This window comes from Alnus glutinosa, chromosome 5, assembly GCF_958979055.1.
Source record: "Alnus glutinosa chromosome 5, dhAlnGlut1.1, whole genome shotgun sequence".
NCBI classification, from domain to species: Eukaryota; Viridiplantae; Streptophyta; class Magnoliopsida; order Fagales; family Betulaceae; genus Alnus; species Alnus glutinosa.
The window spans coordinates 2,046,302-2,070,750 of record NC_084890.1 but is presented as its reverse complement, the minus strand read 5'-3'; the positions used below and the strand labels follow the sequence as shown (position 1 = coordinate 2,070,750).

At 35.9% G+C, this 24,449-nt stretch overlaps 3 protein-coding genes across 3 annotated transcripts; 2 read left to right on the top strand and 1 right to left on the bottom strand.

Moving 5' to 3' along the window:
* The first annotated feature begins 1,389 nt into the window (after positions 1 to 1,389).
* On the top strand, positions 1,390 to 7,381 carry LOC133868612 (protein STRUBBELIG-RECEPTOR FAMILY 8). The gene is made up of 16 exons (XM_062305543.1): positions 1,390 to 1,805; positions 2,365 to 2,497; positions 2,594 to 2,665; positions 2,774 to 2,839; positions 2,933 to 3,004; positions 3,109 to 3,180; positions 3,391 to 3,462; positions 3,561 to 3,626; positions 3,707 to 3,772; positions 3,866 to 4,173; positions 4,516 to 4,772; positions 4,965 to 5,236; positions 5,383 to 5,518; positions 5,656 to 5,795; positions 5,924 to 6,080; positions 6,824 to 7,381. The coding sequence occupies exons 1-16, from the start codon at positions 1,679 to 1,681 to the stop codon at positions 6,974 to 6,976; spliced, it is 2,169 nt and encodes a 722-aa protein (XP_062161527.1). The 5' UTR covers positions 1,390 to 1,678; the 3' UTR covers positions 6,977 to 7,381.
* Positions 7,382 to 11,071: 3,690 nt separating this feature from the next.
* Positions 11,072 to 16,680, top strand: LOC133868379 (O-fucosyltransferase 2-like). Its single transcript, XM_062305267.1, has 10 exons — positions 11,072 to 11,751; positions 12,100 to 12,189; positions 12,303 to 12,402; positions 12,510 to 12,571; positions 12,735 to 12,823; positions 13,924 to 14,044; positions 14,144 to 14,287; positions 14,441 to 14,775; positions 15,050 to 15,290; positions 16,243 to 16,680. Exons 1-10 carry the CDS (start codon positions 11,269 to 11,271, stop codon positions 16,549 to 16,551), a joined length of 1,974 nt encoding a protein of 657 aa, XP_062161251.1. The 5' UTR covers positions 11,072 to 11,268; the 3' UTR covers positions 16,552 to 16,680.
* Positions 16,681 to 16,787: 107 nt separating this feature from the next.
* LOC133868214 (subtilisin-like protease SBT2.4) lies at positions 16,788 to 22,634 on the bottom strand. The gene is made up of 10 exons (XM_062305032.1): positions 22,450 to 22,634; positions 22,023 to 22,167; positions 21,524 to 21,918; positions 20,515 to 20,610; positions 20,097 to 20,166; positions 19,515 to 19,797; positions 18,591 to 18,931; positions 18,068 to 18,335; positions 17,621 to 17,893; positions 16,788 to 17,348 (listed from the first exon to the last, which is right to left on the bottom strand). Exons 1-10 carry the CDS (start codon positions 22,632 to 22,634, stop codon positions 16,933 to 16,935), a joined length of 2,472 nt encoding a protein of 823 aa, XP_062161016.1. The 3' UTR covers positions 16,788 to 16,932.
* Between the last annotated feature and the right edge of the window lie 1,815 nt (positions 22,635 to 24,449).

Below are 24,449 nucleotides of genomic sequence, written 5' to 3'. Positions count from 1 at the left end.
TTGTTGAAATACAAATGAGGTTCCTCTCTTTCTTCTTTCTAAAGAAACAAAAATACTTCTTTATAAAGTAATTTATTAATTACAAAGAAAGAGAAGGGTCAAAATAGGATCTCGATCTTTTCTCTTTTCAAAGAAATAAATCTGCATGACCAAGATGAGACTTGTTCTCAACTCTTATTCGTAAAGTGATTAATATTTTATTTGCATGAAAATATATTATTAGTTGAAAAAATCTTAAACAAACATCTTAACTATCTACCCTATAAACTAACCCTATAATAGATCATCCTTCTTGACTTCTTGTATATTATTTTGTTCTCCACTTCCTATATACAGCTGTTTTTCTTTTGAACTTGCTGGTGAAAACTGAGATATATATACGATTGGAATTTAAAAAAGAAAAAATAAACCTATCAAGATTATAGGTGATTCAAATACAACCCATCTAATACTCGGTTCATGAGATGATCCATTTTAAGGTTTATATTTTGTTTTATTAAATTGTACATAGGGTTACGTCATTTCAAATCTTTAAATAACATAGTAATGTATATTGTTAAATTAATTGTTCGTGTGCTGATATGACGATCAAAAGTATCTACAAGAAGAAAAGAGCTTAGCAGAAGAGTTTGTCGAATAAGGCCAACGAGAGATAACACTGATGTTGAAGTTAGTATAACTCAAGGAGAATCATTTTAGGAAAGCAACGGTAACGTGAGAGAGAAGGAGATGATAGTCACTTTTTTACCTTGTTTCCTTTTATGGCATGATTTGGCGTAACCGTCGACCACTTGGCATGTCCTCATCGAAGACCCTCATATTACTATGTTTCCTAGATTCCAAGACTCTTTTGTGCAATTACCTTATATTGGGATTACATAAATAATTACTGACGTGTCAAAAAATAAATTTAGTGTAGTATCATCTAACTGTACTAGAGTTAATTGATTAATGGACTGTGTATCATATTCATAGGGCCAACATATGTTATAAGTAGGAGAAATGCTGTAAACACTCTTATTTTCATATTCACTGAAGTAGTGTTAAAAATTATTATTAAATTTTGAATTCCAATTATAATTTTTAGTGCTACTTCGTGTATATAACATTTATTTATTATTAAATTTATAAAATTTACGCTTCGCTCGAGTCGGCTAGACCATAAAATGGATTTTGATCCGACACGTGCATTCCAATCTTGGACTGCCGACAATCGACATGGACAAAGGTGTAGAACTAGAAAGAAAACAACGTCCGTAGAGAATCCAAAGCCGACGTAAGAAAACCCATATCGAACAGAGTACAGAGGGAGGGCGACCTGAAAAGCATCGCCCACTCATACGTTGCTTACCTACTCTACTCTACTGGAAACCAAACCTTCCAGTTTACATTATTTTTCTCATTTTTTTTAAATCCCTTTTTCCTTTTTCGCCGACACACACCCACACACACACTCTTTCTCTCAATTCTCCCTCTCTCTCTCTTCATTACTCTAAGCTTCGAATCTCTGACTCTTGGTCCCTTTCTTAATGGCAATGTCTCAAACCATTTCCCTGATCTCGGCTCCAACCTCTTCATCCTCTTCTTCTTCTTCTTCTACGGCTGCGAGTCCATGCTGCTCTTGCATGCGCTCTGCCTCACCTGAACACCGCCTCTGAACCACCACACTGGAATCAAAATGGTCGTCAACAACAACCGCGCTGTTTTTCCGCTCTTTTCAACTCGTCCACTCACTGAGTTGGTGTTGCTGGCCTTGATCTTTGTGGCTCTGCCTCTTGTTCGAGCCACTACTGACCCTTCTGACGGTACATTTTTTTTTTTTTTTTGTTTTCACTGCGATCAGTTTGCTTTTACTGTGTATTTGTTATTATTGTTTGTTTTTTTGAGATTTTAATTCATCAGAATCGCATTGGTTGTGATTGGTTTCGAAGCTTTTTTTGTTTTCTGAAAATGGTAAATGTGGATTTAGATGTTGATGCAGTGAAAAGAAGTGATACAATGGGCATTGACTTTCCGGGTTTTCGTTTTCTGATCTTATTTTGTTAAAGCTCGATCCTTTATACTATGTTTGGTTGCTGAGAAATGTTTGAAAACAAAAGAAGCTGAAGCTGTGAACTTTTTACTTAATTTTGTGTTAAAAAAAATGAGAAATTAGCCCTAACTGGGCCGGATACTTCTATTAGGATAAGTTGAGCTCAGGTAACAAATGGTGAAAAATTTCAGACTGAATTTGTTTGTAATTTTGATTTTAATTTAATTTAATTTTTTTTTATTTTTTGACAACTTTCTCAGCAACCAAATGCAAAATTTATTTTATGCATCTGTCATTTTTGGAGTTTGATTTTTTCCTTCGTTGAATTGCAGTTCAACCTCTTCAGGTTTTGTACACCTCGTTAAATAGTCCTTCCAAGCTAACTAATTGGAAAAGCAGTGGCGGTGATCCATGCGGAGAGTCATGGAAAGGGATAACCTGTGAGGGCTCAGCTGTTGTTTCCATGTATGAATGTATATGGCAAATATGGTTCTTTGAACTAAATTTGGTGGTTCAATCAGTTTGAGATTTAGTTAATGGGTCGTATTGTTGTTGTAACAGTGATATTTCTGGACTAGGACTCAATGGGACTTTGGGATACTTGCTTTCCAACCTCAAGTCGTTGAGAAAACTGTGAGAATTTTATTGCTTTATTTTTATTATTGGGTTATGAAATTATATATATAAAAAAAAAGGTTTGGCTAATTGAGTTATTACTTTAATTTTATTTGTGTTTGCTAGCGATCTGAGTGACAACAGCATTCATGATACAATCCCATATCAATTGCCACCAAATCTTACAAGCCTGTAAGTTCATTCTCCTTGTTGATTGTTTCTATCTTTTTAAAGTTGTGATTTTTGTAATTTTATGCAATATATCTTGTTTATTGTATCATGCAGAAATCTTGCTGGCAACAACTTAAGTGGGACTCTTCCTTATTCTGTTTCTCTCATGGTTTCTCTCAGCTATCTGTGAGTGGCTATTTTGAATGCTATGAAACTTCAATAACTAATGCTACTCAGTTGCCATATGGAGATCCTACTTATTGCTTGTTTTGAAAAATCCTTGGCTTTAGGAACATGAGCCAGAATTCACTTTCCCAGTCATTCGGAGACATTTTTACTAATCTTGTTGGCCTCGCAACCTTGTAAGATACCTTGCTTTAACTCTTTGTTTATGATATACTATTCTATTAGTAGTTTAGCTGTCCAATGGTGCCTAGTGACTGCATTTTGATGCTCAAAACATATCCTTCAACCATTTTCTGTTTTGAGTAACCCACAAATAGGTAATTTCCGTACTTTTGAGATCGCTTTTGCCTTTTTCATGTATTATTCCATCTTGCTTGTGATTGCAGGGATCTCTCTTTCAACAACTTTTCTGGAGATCTTCCTAGTTCCTTAAGTTCATTGTCCAATCTCTCTTCGCTGTGAGTGTTTTATGGTGCTACTTTCATTTTAGAAAACCTCGTTGCAAATCTTTATGCAGTTTGTTTTTAACTTCTCATGATATCTGAACTCGTGGCAGCTATTTGCAGAACAATCAATTGACTGGCTCTCTTAATATTCTTATGGGTTTGCCTTTGACTATTCTGTAAGTTCTTTTCTATGTCTTGGGATTTCTGGTTGCATTGTCTACCTTTCTATTGTTCTTAAACCCTACTTTTTCTACAGAAATGTTGCAAACAATCATTTCAGTGGATGGGTACCTGAGGAACTTAAAGCAATCCCTAATTTTATGTAAGTTTTCATGCATCTTTCTTATATGCCAAGTTGTTTTGTAATGCAACATTTTGTAGTACTCATAACTTACACTTTCTATAAATAAAACAGATATGATGGAAATTCATTTGACAATGGTCCTGCTCCTCCTCCGCCGCCATATACCCCACCTCCTACCGGCAGATCAAATGCTAATCGAACTCATGCTAGATCTGGTGGACCTTCACCACGGGGTTCTAATGGTGAATCATCTCATTCTAATAAGGGGTTGACAGTTGGGTCTATAGTAGGCATAATCCTGGGTTCCATTTTCATTGCTTTAGTTCTACTCCTTGTTCTTGTCTTTTGCATTCGAAAGAAAAGGAAGGACACTGGTGCTAGAACCCCAAGGGGTAGTCTCTCGGTTGGAACAAATAATGGTAGATTCTCTTTCCTTGTTATTGTTTCTCCCAATGTCATTTTCCCTTTTTAATTGATCTATTCAGTTGTTTATGACAATAAAAGTTCATTTCCCTATAGATGCAGAGGAGTTAGATGTTGTAAATAAATTACTAATTTGAATCTCCCCTTCCCCCTCCCCTTGAGGTCAATTACTTAGATATATAAAAAAAAAGATGTTGTAAATAAATTTGTGCTGTTTAATCAAATGTAAATTTCTTCTTTCAAAATGGTTTAGAATCTTTCATTAATAATTTGGGTCTGAACGCTTTTGTACGAACATCCTGACCGCTTCCATGATGTATCCTCCTTTTTTTGTGCAGTAATTACTGAGATGCAAGAACAGAGATCAAAAAGCACGGGTGCTGTTGCAGATCTGAAGCCTCCACCTGCAGAAAAATTGACGGTTGAGAGGATACAAGGAAAAAATGGATCTGTGAAGAGAATAAAGTCACCCATCACTGCTACTTCATATACTGTTGCTTCTCTCCAGACAGCAACAAATAGCTTTAGTCAAGAATTTCTTATTGGTGAAGGTTCCCTTGGTCGTGTTTACAAAGCAGATTTCCCTAATGGAAAGGTGATTTTGCTGTGTTATGGTTATTTATTAAATTATTATCCTTAAAAAATTAGTAGTAATATCTTTCCTTTGTGCTGTCATAATCCCAAGCCCCCTTCCCAAGCATGGTCAGGATATTTGGCTTTTAGTCATAACTTTGGATTTTTTTGGATGATAGTGAATTAACACATTATGTCTTCTATTTTATCTTAGATTATGGCCATTAAGAAGATCGACAATGCAGCACTGTCATTACAGGAGGAAGATAATTTTCTCGAAGCTGTTTCAAATATGTCACGCTTGAGGCACCAAAACATCGTTACACTGGCTGGATATTGTGCAGAGCATGGTCAGCGTCTTCTAGTTTATGAGTATGTAGGAAATGGGAATCTGCATGACATGCTCCATTTTGCTGAAGATGGCAGTAAGAATCTGACTTGGAATGCTCGTGTTAGGGTAGCACTTGGCACTGCTCGGGCCTTAGAGTATGTTATATGTGTAATTTTAAGTCTCTCTCTCTCTCTCTCTCTCTCTCTCTCTCTCACCCCCTAAGTGTGTACGCGTGATGGAAATGCACATATGCCCCAAGCTTGCTACAATTTCCTTTCTAAATAATAGCTTTGACCATCAGGTACTTGCATGAAGTGTGCTTACCATCTGTTGTACATAGAAACTTCAAGTCAGCAAACATTTTACTTGATGAAGAGCTCAATCCCCATTTGTCAGACTGTGGTTTGGCTGCTCTAACTCCGAACACAGAGAGGCAGGTAGATAAAACAGAGTTATGTTATGCCTGTGGATTAGTGAACAAATTTGATTTCCTTTGTGCAGTTTGGTGCTTGATCTATATATAGATTTTGTTTTGTTCTGGCTTGATATATTATCTCTACTTCATGCTTCACAGGTTTCTACTCAAATGATCGGTTCATTTGGTTATAGCGCACCTGAATTTGCCTTGTCAGGGATATACACTGTAAAAAGTGATGTGTACAGCTTTGGAGTGGTGATGTTGGAGCTTTTGACTGGCAGAAAGCCGCTGGACAGGTAAAGCTGTCCTACATTACTGAAAACACGTGTTTATGTTCTTTGATTCTCTTTGGCAGCTTTATCATTAACTTAATATTGATATATCTGTAAAGTTTTCCCCTTCCCTCACATCTTCTGTTGTTTAGTTCAAGGGTGAGGTCGGAACAGTCACTTGTGAGATGGGCGACTCCCCAACTCCACGATATAGATGCGTTGGCAAAAATGGTTGATCCTGCCCTCAACGGCATGTATCCTGCAAAGTCTTTGTCACGCTTTGCTGACATCATTGCCCTCTGTGTTCAGGTAAATTCATTACTAATGCTAAAGATCAATTTCACGTTGAGCTCAGATTGTGATGAACAAAGAGAAATCACACATTTATGGCTTCTAAAAGCAGCTCAATGCTATATATTACATAAAATTGACCTTGTAAAAGTTTGATTTAAACAAATTTTTCTCCTTAATATGAGGGTTTGACATCTTTATCGTGTTATCTTGAGCCCTTTTATCTATTTGGGTACTATTTTTGGTACTTTGATGTATTCCAGCATTCTTATTTGATTTATTTTCCTTATTGGGTTGTTCCCACTACATTTTCAGGAAAGTTACCTACTTAATGTATGAATGCCTACTAAATTTTGTCCAAGACTTTGAGTTCCTGCTGTTCCATGAAACAGCCATTCTTTATGAAATCTGACCAGTCTAAGAACAATTAATGCAATATATTAAACACCATTTATTCTAGAAGTAAAGATTTACAAAAAGTGAAGTAAATTCCTTTGCTTGGTTGTCACACTAAAGGTAAATAATCTCTTAAAAAAATATGATGAATGATGTACCCTTTTTACTGTGTTACCAGTGGTCAAAATGGTAGCCCAGATGTAAAAACATACCTAGAAAACCCTAGCTTCTGTTTTTCAATTTTTTTTTTTTTTAAGATCCATTATGCTTTGGTAGCCCTGGGTTCAATTTAAATGAGATGGTTCTGGATATCATTTTTCTCATTTTTTAGAATGTTCAATTTACAATTTTGGTTTTCTGTATAGCCGGAACCCGAGTTTCGGCCTCCCATGTCCGAAGTGGTGCAAGCATTGGTGAGGTTAGTGCAAAGGGCAAGTGTGGTCAAAAGGCGTTCAAGCGATGAATCTGGTTTTGCATATAAGACACCGGAGCATGAAGCAATCGACATGCCAGTTTAAGCAGCGCAGCCATGTTGGACTTGCAAAATGGCATTCACAGTTTTGTATACAACTACACAAGGTCAGGGGATGGCTAAAGCGCACAAATGAACGTTTGTGAAGGTGCATCAAGATCAAATCAAAAGATAATGTAATTATATGCCATACATTTTTCAGTGGCCATTTTATACTTCAAATTGAAAATGAAGGTATATATTTAGCTGGAAAGGGTGCTATATATTGTATTTTGAAACCTCCGATATTTCGATGCTCATTCTAGAGGCTTTGCGGCATAATAAAATTTCTCTCATTTGAGCAACTTTTAGTGGCAGCATAGATGAGATCAAATGTTTGATCACTCTGATATGAGCTTGAAATATGCTGCCAAATGAATTTTATAAATTTGGAAAAATTGACAGTTTATTATCTCTTGAATTGCAGCTTTTCCATCTCCATATACAAATGTGCTGAAGTTGCCTCACCTACTAACTAATTTTCAAATGATTTTCTAGAGAAAGAAATTAGTGGTAAAGTCACTGCTTACCTGTGCATTTACATAGATCTTCTCAGTTCTTACTGCTATATGTATAGTATGATCAGTCAAATATAACAATCTAGGACATTAGTAGTACCTGTATAGTGTATAGTAATTAATATAACTAAGATATCAATACTACTCATATTTTAATAATGTGATTTCTTGGTTTGGTCCCAAGGCAGGTTTCTTTCTTTATTTTTGGATAGTCAGTTAGCAAAGTTCATTAACTAAGCACCTCTATTTTGTAATAATCTTTCATATTTACATGCATTTTTGTTCAAATCACGGCCCACTGTGTTGTATCTTAGTGCACTGTCTCTACTTTGCACCATGGGCAATAGGCTCTAACCTGAGTTGTTATTTTAAGAGTGCGTCTTCTGTCCGGTCATGGCAGAAAAGAATGGGTTTTTGTCCACCAATAAGCACTCAACACGTCAGTTAAAAACAAAAAAAATAAAATGTTGTTGATGAAAATCTTCTCCAATTGGAAGAGCACCATTACTGCCCCACCGTGGCACTGCCCCTGCCGGAAATCCGTCACCACCGACTGGGCCGGAAGCTACCGCCAGTGAATGTTATTACTCCGATGGTTTAAGCACTGCTCTACCGATAGAATCAAAACACCCGATTTTCTTCAACGTCTGCTACAAACGTTGTCCAGGCTCCAAAATCAAAACACCAATTATCTAGATTATTTGGGTTTTATTGGTGATAGTTGGATTAAACACCAATTATCTAGATTATTTGGGTTTTATTGGTGATAGTTGGATTTTTTTGTTTTGGGAGTGTGGAGTTGGACCATATTTGATGCTGTGGAATTTGTATTTAACTAAAGTCATTTGATTCCTGAAATGATTGTATTCTCCCTCTCCCTGTGATTGCTGTGGAATTTGTATTCTTCCTCTCCCTGTCTTCTCCCAGGCTTCATTGCAAGCCCATTGGAAGAAGCAAAGGATTTGGGATTTTTTTTTTTTTTTTTTTCTGAAACATCCCAAACCATGTTTGCACCCCCTTTTTTATTTTTTTTGGGGGGGATTAAATTTTTTCTTCGAAATATTGCTTTTTTGGCAGGTGATTTATGAGAAGACAACTGGAAGAAGCAGAGGATTTGGATTTGTTACCATGTCTACGGTGGAGGAGGTTGAAGCTGCTGCTCATCAGCTCAATGGCTATGTAATGCTGGTTATGGTAATGCCAATTTTGGTTCTTCCAACCATGTTCATGTGGGCAACTTCGCCAGTTTTGTTTGGTTTAGTTTTGTTGGTGGTTTTACCGTTGGGTGGCATATGGGAATAACGGCGTTCGGCCTTTCTATGGTGTTTTGAAGAAATCAGAGTGAGTCTCTCGGGTGTTTTGTAGCAGTGTTGATAGGCTGTTTTGATTCTATTTGATGTTTATGTTCTTTGCTTATGTGTCAACTTCTCATTGGAAACAAAAACCAAGAGGTTTTTGTCATTGCCGGATTGAAGTTACCCCCTTATTTTAAATGAATGGTCTAATCCAATATGCCACATCATTTAAAAACATAAATTTTTCTTTTCAGTCGCTGTTACTCTCGTCACCCTTGCTAGGCTCACCGCATTTAAAATAAATTGCTCAAATTAGAGCTATTGCACAAGATGCAACATCTTATGCGTTGCACTTGATCTCAATCCTTGGATATTGGGTGTTTTTTGAACCAAAAATCGAACCCAACTCAGAGCTTGATAGAAATAAGATCAGAGTTAGTAGGCGAGTTGGAATATAATTTTAACTTGTTAGGATTAGATTATTTAAGTTATGATTAAACTATTTAGTATTAGGATTATTTAGTAGTTCTTATCGATTTATGTTTCATTTTATTGTACTCAATTTAAAGGTCATCTTGTTCTAAATAAAAAAAAAAAAAAAAAAAGAATTATTAAGTAAAAGCTTGTTTTTGGTTTATTTCAAACCCTAATGGATTCACTTGTTTTCTCTCCTACTCGAAAGGAGCTATTGTGATTTCTCCCATCCAAAAGGAAATCAATATTATCAATATATTTTTATTATTAGTTGTGGGGTTTCATCAGAGCCATTCTCATGTACTTTAGATTGGTTTATCCTGATTATGACAATTCTTAACTGACAATTTTTTTACCATAGTGGGTTGAAGAAAATCTTTCCAATTCAATATTTTAAATATTTGGGGGTGGGGGAGGGGCCGGTATGGATCCCTTCCAAAAGCATATTAGTTGCCCCTGGTGTGTTAAAGATCATAGGGAAGACAAGCAAAATGCTGCCAAAAAGACAGGAAGGTCACGTGAGAAGTTCTTGAATATACAGCATACATTGGACCGCAGCAGAAGATGAGTGATACATGTACAGCAAAAGTGTGCGCATGAGTCTCACTCATGTGTTTTGTTGTCCACACTTTTGTTGTGTAAAAATAATTTTCCGAAAGAAAATGTGAAGCGCAACACTGCATCTCTGATTCATTGGACGATTTGGATCAGGCTGTGTCACGTGTATTCGAAATAATATGGATAATTGCATCATTGAATGGTTAGCTTAAATTACAAATCATTTCCTCTGAAATTAACATTAATTCAGAGATATATGTGATTGACTTAATTTACAAATCGATATTTGGAATCAAATTTCGTTAAAAATTTTGACAGATTCCGTTAAACGCTATGTAAATGTCATATCAGTGCTAATAAGATGGCGACATATGTCCATCTTAATAAAAAAATATAAATATATTAATACATAAAACATTTTTTTTAAAAGTAAAGGGGTGGCCGGGGCTATAGCGCATGGCCACCTCGAAACACAATTCGGGGTGGCCCGAAGGCTACCTCCAAGATTTGGGTCCTTTGCTTTTTTTCTTTTTTTCCTTCTTCTTAATTTTAAATTTTAAAAAAGTTTTATTTATTTATTTTTAATATTTATTTATTAAGATGAACACGTTTCGCCATTTTATTAGCGTTGATGTGACGCTTATGTGGCCTGTCAAAATTTTTAACGAAATTTGACTATAAAGATCGATTTGTAAATTAAGCCAATTACAGAGATTTTTGAATTCATGTTGATACCAAATGAAATTGTTTATAATTTAGGTCAATCACAAGGATCAATGATGCAATTATTTCAATTTTTATATATATATATATATATATTTGTAATTATCATTATATAAATTGATCGAAGAAATATTGGAACAAGAATAACGAAGTGAGTAAAATATTATTGATTTGGTTTAAGTTAATTTTAGTTGAATTTAGATCGGTTGAGATTATAATGTGTTTTATTATTATGAGACATGTTTTTCAATCCAGACAAATCCAATTCGAATCGAAACTCGATAAAAGCCAAATCCATAGACTTCATGAATTACGATTATTAATCAATAAGATCGATCAAGATCTTTTTAACTTTTTTAAGAAACTCATCCCGCTCAACTAAAAGGTCTTTTAGTTTTTATTTAAAAAAAAAAATCAATTAGTTATTTATATCTCTAAAGAAAAAAAAAAAAAAAAATCTCAAACAAATAATCAAGTGCAAGATATATGTCATAAACCTTAAATGTTATCGATCTAAAAATTCTTTTTGGGTTTATTGCGTAAGAATATTAATTAAACGGCTCTGTTGAATTTGGGAAGGCAAAGCGGCAAACTTGCGACTTTTTTAAAACAACAAACAAAAACCGGGAGTCGTTGCCGGAATTCAGACAGCTCCGACAGTCCAGCCGATCTTTAAGCATTCCGAAAGAAAAATCTTTTTCTTTTTTCTGGTACCCGGTCGGACCCGATCCATGGCCTCAAGTAACCTATCAGACACCGTTCTCGAATCCAACGGCAAACCAAACGAGCAAGAACCGCCTGAGTCTGATGAGATCGGGGTTTCGGATCGGACCGGGCTCAACAAGGCCCGGGCCAGCTCGTTCCACTCCCGGCCCAGCTCGCCCACCTCTAGGAGCCGGCAAGGCTCGCCGAGCCACTCACCGCGGCTCGGCCCGAGCCGGCTCTCGAGCTCCGACCGGTCCCATGCGTCGTCGTTTTGGGATCTCAAGGAGTTAGGGTTAGGGTTTCGATGGGATCAGAAGCAGCAATTGAAGGTGAAGAGGAAGGCAGCCAAGGCGTGGTATTATAGAAAGCGAGTGAAAGGGCTGGTGGGTCTGATTGGATTGGTGGGTTTGTTTTTCTTGGTGAATTGGATCATGCTTTTGCGGTTACAGGATCAAGGGGTTGATTCCAAAGCTGGGGTTTCGGGAATTTCGGGTTCAGTTTCGATTCGGGTATGTAATGATATGTTGTTTTTTATTTTTTATTTTCAAAATAATTCAGTAATTATTCCCAGTATGCCGGAACATGAGAAAATTGTAATAAGCACTTGAAATTTGGAATTTGTTACTTTTTATTGGCTTTAGGCCGTTAAGATCAAACCCAATATATTGCAATGTTGATATTTATGGAAAAGGGGGGGGGGGGGGGGGGGGGGGGTGGGGAGGAGGAGAAGTGCGGGGTTGGGTTACTTGGGTAGGAGTGGTAAGGTGTGTTGAAAATTTGAAAAAATATTGGGGTAATTGATGTTATGAAGTTATTAAATTTTTCCTTTTGGTTTCTTTGCTTGAAATGTTTTGCAGGAGAAATGGAGAAAGTATGGTAAAGGTAAAAGACCACAGAAAGGTACTTATGGGAGGATGTTGGCTTTGGCTGCCCATGCCTTGGCCGAGGTATTTGCATTTCTTCATGTGACTCTACTTATTGTTCCTATAGTGAAGAATGCAGATATTTTTTTTGGGCAAGTTCTGTTGCCTGATTTCATTTTTTGTGTTATGACATGCAGGGACAGAATAAACCTGAGCCGAAAGATTTGTGGCAGGAGCCTTTTGTTCCTGCTTCTGCTTGGAGACCCTGTGCTGATCAATGCAACTGGGAAGCGAGTGGTGACTCTCTCTCTCTCTTTCTCTCTCTTATTGAAAACATGGATCTAATTTGTAAATTAATAATTCAAGCTGGTTCTCACAATGCACTGTTTGTCATACTGTAATAGAGGGAAAAAATGGATACATTATGGTAACTGCAAATGGTGGGATAAACCAGCAGCGAATTGCTGTAAGTAATGCTTGTGATTTAAGTTTCTGCTTTTAACTTTACTCATGTCCCAATCTCATGAATCTGCCTTGACTCTTAAGGAGAAAAAAAGAGAAAGAATAAAAGCTTTCAAAGTGTTAATTTGTTCTTATCTATTATCTGAATTCATTCTGATTTGCAACAGGTTTGCAATGCTGTTGTGGTTGCACGATTACTTAATTCAACTCTTGTTGTTCCCAGATTTTTGTACAGTAGCGTATGGAGAGATGTGAGGTGACATGCTTCTCTCTCTCTCTTCCCAATCACGTAATTACATACATTTGTTTGTTTGTTTCTTTATGCCATGGTTAATGTGCTCTTCGATTGGAAAAAAGAGAGGCTACATTTAGTGGCTAGATTCAAAATCATCCGAGGTTCTGGAAGTCCTTTTTTTTTTTTTTTTTTTTTCCTTCCCTGCTATATTTTGTTGGGGGTATGCATCAGAGTCATCATACAATAGAAGTGGCTATATTTAGGGAAAATGCTTCTCTCTCTCTCTCTCTCTCTCTCTTCCCAATCACGTAATTACATACATTTGTTTGTTTCTTTATGCCATGGTTAATGTGCTCTTCCATTGGAAAAAAAAAAAGAGAGGCTACAGTTAGTGGCTAGATTCAAAATCATTCGAGGTTCTGGAAGTCATTTTTTTTTTTTTTTTTTTTCCTGCTATATTTTGTTGGGGGCATGCATCAGAGTCATCATACAATAGAAGTGGCTATATTTAGGGAAAATGCATCTTTCCCATCTGAACCATGAGCTTGGTTGTGTAATGTCCTACCTAAACTTTAAATTTGAGCAATTAACCACTTAGCGTTAAGGTTTTTCCAGTTTCCGTTATACTTTACCTTAAAAATCAAGTGTTTATCAAAATATCACATAATCACATGTTTATTTTTCTTTAATTTTTTTTTTGTGATCATATAATAAACATGTGGAAATTAAGATTAAATGTGACAGAAATTAGAGAAATGTTAATAATCAGGAGCCATTGCAACTAATCACATAGTTTAAGGGATTTATTGTTCAAATTTAAAGCTTAGAAGAACATTGCAAATGACCCTATAGTTTGTAGCGAAAAATGCAATTTACCCTATTTTTATAAATTAGGGGTGGGAGGTGCGTGGGGAAAAATGAGATGTTATAAACTGCCCCTTAGTTATATGTGTGTGTATTGTGATTGTTACTGTTACTGTTTTTTGAATGGAATTGCTTCATGCATTGTGTTTGTTATTTCTCAATATGTCTATTGGTTTTAGACAGTGTGCACTCTTTTAAAGCCTCTTATTTTTGCTTTAGATGGAAAAGTGACAATATCAAATTGTATAATTTCATAGTCAATTCAGCGATATCTATCAGGAGGAGCATTTTATTAACTACTTGACTCCTGATATTCGGATAGTGAAGGAACTTCCTGAGGATCTGCGGTCATTGGATTTGGAGGCTGTTGGTAGTGTTGTAAGTTTATCGCCCAATTTGATTCTGAATGGTTTGTAATTGATAAGTATTAACTCCAATGGTGAGTTATTTGTGGTGATCGATGGAATGTTATTCTAGGTGACAGATGAAAACATCATGAAAGAGGCCAAACCAAGTTTCTACTTGAAGAAGATCCTTCCTATCCTATTTAAAAATAGAGTTGTCCATTTTGTTGGATTTGGGAATCGCTTGGCATTTGACCCAATACCATTTCAGTTGCAGGTAAATCACTAGCCCTTGACACTCCTGTATATTACAAGTTTCTGATAGGTTATAAGCAATATTTATTGAAACATCACCCTTACTTGGTCTTCCTTAGTTTGTTACAATCTATCTTTCCTACTTTGATCTTCCTAATTGGGGAACTTCATATAGAGGCTTCGATGCAGATGTAATTTTCACGCCCTGCAATTTGTTCCCAAAATCCAAGAAACTGGAGCTTTGCTTCTTCAAAGGTTACGCCAGCATGCAGGTCACCCTGGACGACTGGATCATTATCTTATTGGTCCATCTGCAGAATCAATTAAGAAGGAGAGCAACAATCGTACTAAGAAAGCTTCCAGATATCTAGCTTTACACCTGAGATTTGAAATTGACATGGTAGCACATTCTTTATGTGAATTTGGTGGAGGTGAAGAAGAGAGACAAGAGTTGGAAGAATTTCGGGAAATCCATTTCCCTGCATTGACACTTCTCAAGAAGACCACAAAGTATGTGCCACATCATTTGTGCTTTCTATTTATTTCATGTATGTAATTGTGCTTGCCAATATTATTAGGTGAGCTTATTTTGCTGTTAATTTGCGATTCTATTCAGCAGATAGTTTCAATATTTGTGGAGTTTCCATCTACATTTTAAATACATAATTTTACTAATCAAAGAAAACCCTTAAAAAGAAAAGGAAAAAAGTAAAGTGAAAAGGACAGCATTTGTCTTTCTTCAACTCTTTTTTATGATCTAATCAAAAATTTTAAATCTTTGCAGGTTACCTTCTCCTGCGGAACTCAGGTCAGAAGGCCTATGTCCTTTAACACCGGAGGAAGCAATACTTATGCTTGCTGCTCTTGGTTTCAAACGTAAGACACATATATTCGTGGCAGGTTCACAAATATATGGAGGTCAGTCGAGATTGGCTGCTTTGACCAGCTTGTATCCTAATTTGGTTACTAAAGAGAAGCTGCTTTCATCAACCGAACTTGAACCATTTGTGAATTTTTCATCTCAGGTAATAATGATGCTTTTATTATTGTCGTTCTCCAGCTTGAGTGTGATTACATGCCTAATTCAGTAACTTGCGCTTGGTAGTGTATGTTCAATAAAGTTATAATCCCCTCCACCCATAAATGAATTTCCTCGTTTCATTTTTGTTGTGTCTTAAAATGAATCTCCATTGTTCAATTGTCAAAGCATAGAATAAGCGTAATTGTGAAGAAAAAAAAAACTATGAAAAGTGCAAGTTGTTCTTGCATTTAATGTCTTTTCGTAATCTTTGTATTTGATCAAATAGGACGCTCATTATGGGATCAAAGGAGCATGATTCTTTGATATCATCTCTTTTTTATTGCACACTAGCTAATGTTTTGATATCATCTCTTTCTCAAGAAAATGTAAACGGGGAGAAAGGGTGGCTCTTAGGGATTTTTGAAGCAGTACTCCTGAAGAAAATTCATACCTTTGTTAAGATAGAGGTTTTTTTTTTTTTTTTTTTTAAAAAAAATTATTATTTTTTTAAAATTAATCACAAGCAGGTTATAATTGATGTATGAGATATGACAACAGCAACTCGATAGATCTGCTATGAATGTCATCAGCAGTTTGTAGAAACTTTAATCATACTTGAGAAGACCTAAATGATAAATTCACTCTAAAATGGCTAAATACCTCACAAACCATGACTGTCATAGAAAATGATTCTATATCTATTTATTTTTCATATGGAAAGCCATCATAGCTTTTACCATAGCTTTAAGTTGGAAAGCTATTTAGTAGGCTTCTCTTCTAATATTGGGTTAGGCCCAATATGAACATTATGAACATTGTCAAGTTCTTGTCCATCTTATGTACTATACAGAACAATTTTAATTTTTTTTTTCATCATCGTGAGAAAAAAAAAAGTCTTTTAATGTTTTTCGTTCTTAGGAGTTTCTTGAAGAATAATGAGCTTACTTCTTCTGCAGTTAGCTGCGCTGGACTTCATAGGGTGCACTGCTACAGATGCATTTGCCATGACCGATTCAGGGAGTCAGTTTTCATCTTTAGTATCTGGGTATCGAATATACTATGGTGGAGGGAAAATGCCAACAATAAGGCCAAATAAACGCAGGCTTGCAGACATATTTTTGAAGAACTCCACTATCGAATGGCGTGTGTTTGAGCAGAGAGTGAGGAAGGCAGTTAGACAAACTAAACATGTCCAGACGAGACCGAAGGCAAGGAGTATTTACCGGTATCCAAGGTGTAAGGAATGCATGTGCAGGACAGATTAGTATGGTTACTATTACTAGAACGTTATTACCAACTGTAATATGTGACAATCATTTATCATTCTTTTGTTATGATTCAGGCTTTATGCAAAAATATAGTCTAAACTGTTCAATATTCATTAGTTTTTGAAAGCTTGTCACTGAGAGATCAGAGAATAAGACATGAGATTCGATTTAGTCATCTAACCTTTGACAGAACTATAAGCATACTATTTGAATTCATCTGCTTATGTTATTATACCAGTTTCCAATTACAGAGAGAATTTTAACTCTTTAAAGCATCAGATTATAGAGTATGGTCTTTCTCTGCATGTCCCGAGCATCCCATTTGGTGTATATCATTGTAATTATAGTCAAGATACTGTGAAATAAAGCCATCAATCCTCATAATGATATTGAAATGGGCAAAACTGACATGGGTATTCTCACAATGTGATTTAAGCTTCCTGTTAGGACAATTTCACCAAAGCGGAAGGCATTCATTGCTTTGGTCACGTTAATATGTATGTCCAAATCTTGCGTTCCTTGTGGAGCTATGTTAAACCAAGATGGATACAAGCTAACCATTGTCCCATTTGGCGGCAGCACGGAGCATAAGTATGTCTCTGGCCTGAGTCCTACATTCTTGACCGTTCGTTGCACTGATCGAGTTCCGGCCAGGGCCGATATTGTCACAGAAGGGAGGTTCAGGTTGGCTGGGTGGCTAAGTGAGTGATTGCAGAACTCTCCAGTACAGGCCTTGATTGTAACCGGGTCAATGTTGGGCAAAGAGCACAAGAAGCTGATGTAGTCATCATATCCTGCTTCAGGATTAAATATCACAAATGGAAGAAGAAAAATCTCCATAACTAGTTTTAGAGTGTAGTGTAGGACTATTAATTAATGATTAAATTCACAAATTTTTATAAGCTTAAGCTTTTGAACTAAGTGTTGAATCTAACATCGTATTAGAACAAAAGTTCTGAATTCGAACCTTGACTATGTCCTAAAATGATTATATTCAGTATTTCTTATAAGTTTAAACTTTTAGGATACGTGATGATTTCACATGTAATAAAGGTAAAATTTTTACCTGAAAAGAACACCAGACCGGGATCCATGGCGCGAGTAGGACTGACAAGGCCGGCACCAAAATCGAAAGGAGTGGAGGGAGACAAGCTGCCGATATTATTTCCTTCTGCCATTATCAGTTCTCCTTTACTGTCATACTTGGTGGCTGTGGTTGAGATTGCAGATGCTATCATTGATGGAGTCCAGAGAGGATTACATTGTTTGATGAGCGCCGCTATTCCTGCAATATGAGGTGCTGCCATGCTGGTACCAGACAGTAGTGCAAAATTGTATCCTAAACCACCAGTGAAATTTGTCTAAATTATCAAAAGAAAATTAAGAAAAAGGGGAAAAATTGGAAAAGAAAGCAAGCAAGAACCACCATGCACCGTTGTTGCTGCATAATTAGCCAATAATCCATGATCATAATAACATAAAAGATGCAATAAATGTCAGCATTCAGACTTACCCTTTAATATTGGATCTAAGGAGCTAATGGGGCTCCAAGCTGCCCAAACTTGGTGCCCTGGAGCAAGAATATCAGGCTTAAGAACGTCAGCAGGATTTTTGTTAGTGTCAATGAAATCTGGTCCTCTTGCAGAGAATCTGCTAACAATAGGCCCTTCCCCCTTGAAAGAAGCAACTCTTCCATCTCCTATAGCCGCTCTAGCACAAAATTTGGTCACAAATCCTCTCTCATCCCTGTTTGTTTGTTGCTCATAGTATTGTGATATAATCTACATAAATAAAACCATCATGTATTCTTTAAGATTTCGAAAGTGCTGCTTAAGCACAATGACTTAGATTTCACAGATTTAAACCAAATTCTAGAAAATTTATTGTTTGAGAGTATGTTTTTAAAAAAATTGTGATTTGAAAATATAGGTAAGGAAAGCGTTTTTAAAAATGTACGATTTTAAAGGTCAAATTGTGATTTTACCGAACGCTTAACAACGTTTTTAAAAATCGCGTTTTCAAATCGCACGTTTTACCTTAGCATCAGCAACTGAGGGGATCATAATGGCCGGAATAGGAAAGGGAATGGGTTCTGCAATATAATCACCGTAGGTTGGGTTTGCAAGTAGAAGAAAACCCATGAACCCCAGAGTTCTTGCAGTATCGATGATGGCGGTGAGAGTAGAGGTCTGGTTGAAGAAGCCGGCAGAGAAGGTGCAGATGACAACACTGCCTTGCACTGCATTGGGGTCCAATGCTTCTGGATATTGGCACTCTTCAATATACTGTGGAGTCCTTGGAAATGTCCCATTTATCTTAACTGCATCCTTGGCCAAAACCAGCTTATAGAGAAATAACCCATTTCCAAAGGTCGGTCCTACGTGAAGAAATATAATATCAATTCCATTAAAATTTTAGAGTGCGTTTGGAAGTGCAATTTTTCAGGCTAAAAATGTGATTTTAAACTAGATCGTAGAATGTGAATCGTTTGGAAATGCGATTAAACAAATTTGCGGTATGAAAACGAAGAAAATACTACGTTTTCAAATCAATGGGAAATCGGAGCATTTTTAATAACGCACTATTTTAAAAGTTAAACTGCGATTTTACCAAACGTTCAATTGCAATTTTAAAAATTGTGTTTTCAAAATGCATGTTTTAAAATCACTATTTTTTACCTGCTTGGCACAACGATTTCGCAAACTAAAAATATGATTTTAAAACCAAATCGAGGGTATTTTTTTAAAAAAATTGCGACTTGAAACGTAAAAAAATTTGGTTTTTAAATCATAGGCAAATGTGCATTTTTAAAAACATACGATTTTAAAGGCTAAAACGTAATTTTATTAAACATTTAACTATATTTTCAAATTGAACATTTTAAAATCGCTATTTTTAAATCACGTTTAAAAATTAGAAATCAAGATAGAATTTATTTATTTTTGGAAACTGAAAATAACCTGATAATCCCACACCACCAACTTTTTCACCATTTCCAAGGATAAGAGAAGCAGGGAAACTTCTGTCTGTGCCGGAAGCAGCTACACCGACTGCCCAAGGGCTATAAGACAGTACAGTAGAAGGGTCCGGGCCATGATTGCCTGCTGCTTGCACCACAAAAACTCCAGCTCGTCGTGCAAACAACATGGCAATATCAAACAGGTTTAAGAAGGTGAGTGTATCTTCTGGTGGTTCATCTGGTCCAACAGAGAGTGATAATATATCCACTCCGTCTCGCGTTGCCTGAGATAATTAATATCAGAACACCAACATATTCATCAATGAGAATGCTGTCTATATATATACATACATACTCGGAAATATTAATGAAACTTTCACTCATGCACTTAAAAGAATGCTAGTTTTGGCATATATATTTATAAACAGACACAGTTTTGAAGAACAAGGAGTTAAAATGCTTCATCATTTTGCCAGCAATTAATTACAGATTGTCACATCAAATTTGTAGTAAAAAGCTGTAGTACTCTACTACTCTACTCTCTATCAACACTATGTCTGTTTGAACTGGGAATCAGTCTTACTTGATCAATTGCTGATATGACATCTGCTAAAGTTCCCACAGTTGGATAGACAGCCTTATAAACAGCAATCCTGCATGAAAATAAAGAGATGTCAACGCATACAAATCCATCCCAAACTGCTCGCGATGGGCATGATATGATCAATCATATCAGTAATGGAAGAAGAAATTAGATAAGAAAAAGAGAAGTACTTAAGAATTTTTAGAGAAATAGGATAATTTGTGGAACCCTGCTTGTAATCTCCATCATAGGATGGGTGGACGTATAGACAATCCGTTTGGATAGGTCAATTCTATATATCGAGAAACCTCTCACAATTAACACCCCAAATTACAAACATATATAATTACTGGAGATCCTCCTATATATTATCATAAACTTAATTGAATTCATAGAAAATAGACAATAGAGAAAATACCGTGCGCGTGGTGCCATTCCACTAGCTTGCCCATAAAAGAAGCCATCCGCGACAACTGGAACTACAGCATTTCCCGCAGCAGTTGATGCCACGTGACTAAGCAAAAAGCATATCGATTATTCTAGCTAGTCAATATAACAAATCTATATATAGATAATTATCACCTCTATATGAAGTATATAGCAAAATTTAAATTTCTAAGCATCACCATCGATCGTTTGATACTAATTAAGTGATAAAATATATTAATTAGATGATTAAATTAACAATTTTATTATTCATTTTTTTTTTATAAAAAAAATGACCCTTTTACATCAACTTCAATTTTTGGTATAAGTGATGATTTAATATAGTATCAAAGCAAATGTTCTAACTTCGAACCATGTTTATGTAATTCACTTCCTATTTCAATTGAATATTTTACGTGTTGAGTCTTACTTATTAATCCATTAGTTTAAACTTTTAAAATAAGTGATAATTTAACAATGAGCATGTTGAATTACATCCACAGTTGAACCTTTGGACTGCCACTTTCGTGATATTATCTACCAGTCTATATACTTGCAACGATATGCACAACAAGATACGAGCTTGCATTTTAGGGTCCGTCTAGGTTTGCAGCTTCAAAACATGCGATTTGAAAACGCGATTTTTAAAAATGTAGAGAAGCATTTTGTAAAATTACGGTTTGATTTTTAAAATCGTGTGTTTTTAAAAACGCACCACCTTATTACCTGCTATTTGAAAACGTAAATGTTTTCATAGTTTTAAACTGTTATTTTTTTAAAAACACACTCTTAAACGAGACACTTTTCACAATTTTGTTTAAAAACACTTTTTTCACGTGTAAAATCGCAGGCCAAATTAATAGACTCCTAAACTCATAACATGACTAATTAATCCAAATGATTAAACCTTTTTAAGAAACTAACCGCCAGTATTATATATAATCAGTCATTAATTAGACCAAGTAATATATATATATATCAAAAGCATGGTCATGGCTTACCTGCCATGTCCAACTGCATCAAAGGGTGAGAGAAAATCTACTGATGTATTGAGAGTTGCAACTGCTTCAGCCCCGGCTGAGAAGAACCTTGCTGAAACTATCTTCCCGTTGCAAGAAGTGGCTGGGAATCGAGGACCGGTCTCACAAGCTCCAGAAAAGTGAGAAATATTCGACTCAAAAGGCTTCATGGGATCATAAGCGAAGCTTGGGTGAAGAGGGTTGATGCCTGTGTCCACGAAACCAATCACAATCCCTTCGCCTTCATTTTTGTCTCCTCCTTCCTGTGTCCATACTTCTGGTAAGCCTAGGAACTTAGGAGTGTATGTTGTCATCAATTTGGCTCCTCTATCTCTCTCTATCAGCTTTACTCCTGGAGCAGCTTTGAGTTTTCTAGCCTGAAATTATCATGTCCGGGAACTTTTTCAAGAACCCTTTTTCTGCTTCTTATAGGGAAGATATATATATATAAAAGCAAATTTAAACAAGTGGGAGAGAGGACCTGGGAAGGGGTGGTGTGTACAGAAAAGCCATTAAAGATATGTTTGAAGCTATGGAGCCTGTTGTAACTTCCAGTCTCCAGAGTGCTCTCTAGAAGTTGGTCATGAGAATCCTCCAACTGCTCTGCATGGACCTTGTCTACTTCACTATCCATCCATGCAAAGAACAATAGGGTTGATCAGTACTTAATTAAGTACCACAAAAATAAGGTATATATGCATTTGATTTTTTTTTTTCTTAAGAACAAAACGAGAACTAAAATGCTTATATATATATATATTTGTTCTCTTCGAGTAAATTCTGGATACACGATCCATCGGTTGAATGAGGACTCAAAATCTAATAGTTTTAATTAACTAAACGAGTCGACCCTCGTGGGCGCTCCATGCTTTTTTTCTTTGGTCTTACCACAAGTTTTTAATCCAAACCTGTTTGGCTGCACAACTCTTCTCCCATCTTCACGAGGTGGATGACGTCTGTGGAATGCAACCGGTTGCCCTTCCATTAAGACCAAGTATATTTCTCGCTCTTCTGCAATAGAAGCCACGAAATTCACACAAAGAAGAAGCGCCATGAACTGTAATGAGGTTATTATATCAACCCATCCTCCCATGCTTGCAGCAGATAAATATTATGGTGTAGGGTATTAATGTTTCAATAATTTAAAATGGTGATCAAAGAACAGCAACTAACCCTTATAAAGCATGCAAAAAGACAAACGGTAATATTAAGCCCAACGTTAACGTGAATAAAGCAGTTTGTAAGAGAGTTAATTATAAGCTCATTTTGAACCACCCGTACGTTACGATTCTCTTCTCCTTGATTTCAAAGTTCGGCGGGTATGAGGATGTGTCTTGTTCATGCATGTTGTCCTTGCCATCACACCAAACATGTTTGACTAATGGTTTTTAAATGTGGGGTTTTAAAAAAATAATAATTTCAAAAGATGGTTAACAAAAATTCAATTTTTAAAGATAAAGAGCATTCCTATTAAATTCACCAAATTTTACTCATCAAAGTAACTAAAAATTACTTTTCTTTATTCTGGTGAGCCACTTTTTTAAAATTCATCCAGCAGTCTCACCATTTTAATTATTCACTATCACTATTAAATAATACTTTTTCAGATTTCTTTATTTTTTCTCTATTTAATCTTTTTATACAACAAGCAACCATACATTTTCATCTTGAGATTAGATCATTGCTAAGAAATTCACAGAAATTTTCATTTGTTTTTCAACCAAATTTAAGAAAGAAAGAAAAGATAAATAAAAGAACTACAAAGTTTATATTAGGGACAAAGAAACCTTCATGTCCATGAAATAAGGACATCATCATGTGTGAGAGATAGAAGAAGAAAGGAAAAAAAGTGTGCTATGATCATGTGAGAGAGAAAGGAGAAACAAAATTGGTGATATGAGAGAATTGGCGAGTGAATGTTACTCATCAAAATTGGTGAGTATTTTCACTCATCAAAACTTTTTTGTTAAAGTGGTGAGGCTACTGTGAGCGATTTTTTAGTGTTTTCATTAAATTGGCTCACCAAAATAGCTATTTTAGTAAGGCTACTAAGAATGCTCTTATTAAGTGTTTGGTAAAATAGCGGTTCAGCCTTTAAAATTATATGTTTTTAACTTACGATTTGAAAATAAGAAATTTTTTTTTTCACGTCATTAATTAAACAGCTTTTTTTTTTTTTTTTTTTTTTTTTTTGTTTAAATGCATTCTCAAATCCAACACTTTTCACGATTTTGTTTAAGAATGCATTTTGACCTGGGAAATCGCTGATGTTGGCTTCTTGACATGCCACTTAATCAGCTATGCTATACCGCCTAACGATCACCATCAACATTGTCCAAACGTTTCCATGCAGCAGCTTCACCATGGATCTGACTTCATCAACAGTACTTTCTACCACGCATTCCCACGATAGAAGACTAGGAAATTATCACATTTTTCCAACATCAATAGAAGGCAAATCATTCCTAAGAATGGTTGTTGGAAATCGAGAGATTGTGAAGGCGAGAGGAAGGACGGTAATAGGGACTACTCTTTCTGGTAGAAGATAGAAAATTGATCCTAGAAAAACTGCTCCCTCGTTCCTTCCTTTCCAACTCCAAGTGCTTACTTGAAAAGCAGTGTACAGCAGATGATCTGCAGATGCATCACGTGTTGGCCACAACATAAATGGAGAAACCCAAATCTTTGAAAAGTAACTCAACTAAACAGACGAGGAGAAAGAACTACAATGTATGTCACAAAGAGTAATGCTACTCTTCATATCGGCTAATATGGCGTATTTTAAGTGACTTCTCATGTCAATAATCTTTTTAAAAACAAAAAACAAAAAGAAAGTTACTTAAAACACGCTACAGCATCCGGTGTAACATGAGTGCGATAAATAAGTGTGAAGAGTAACATTACTCCG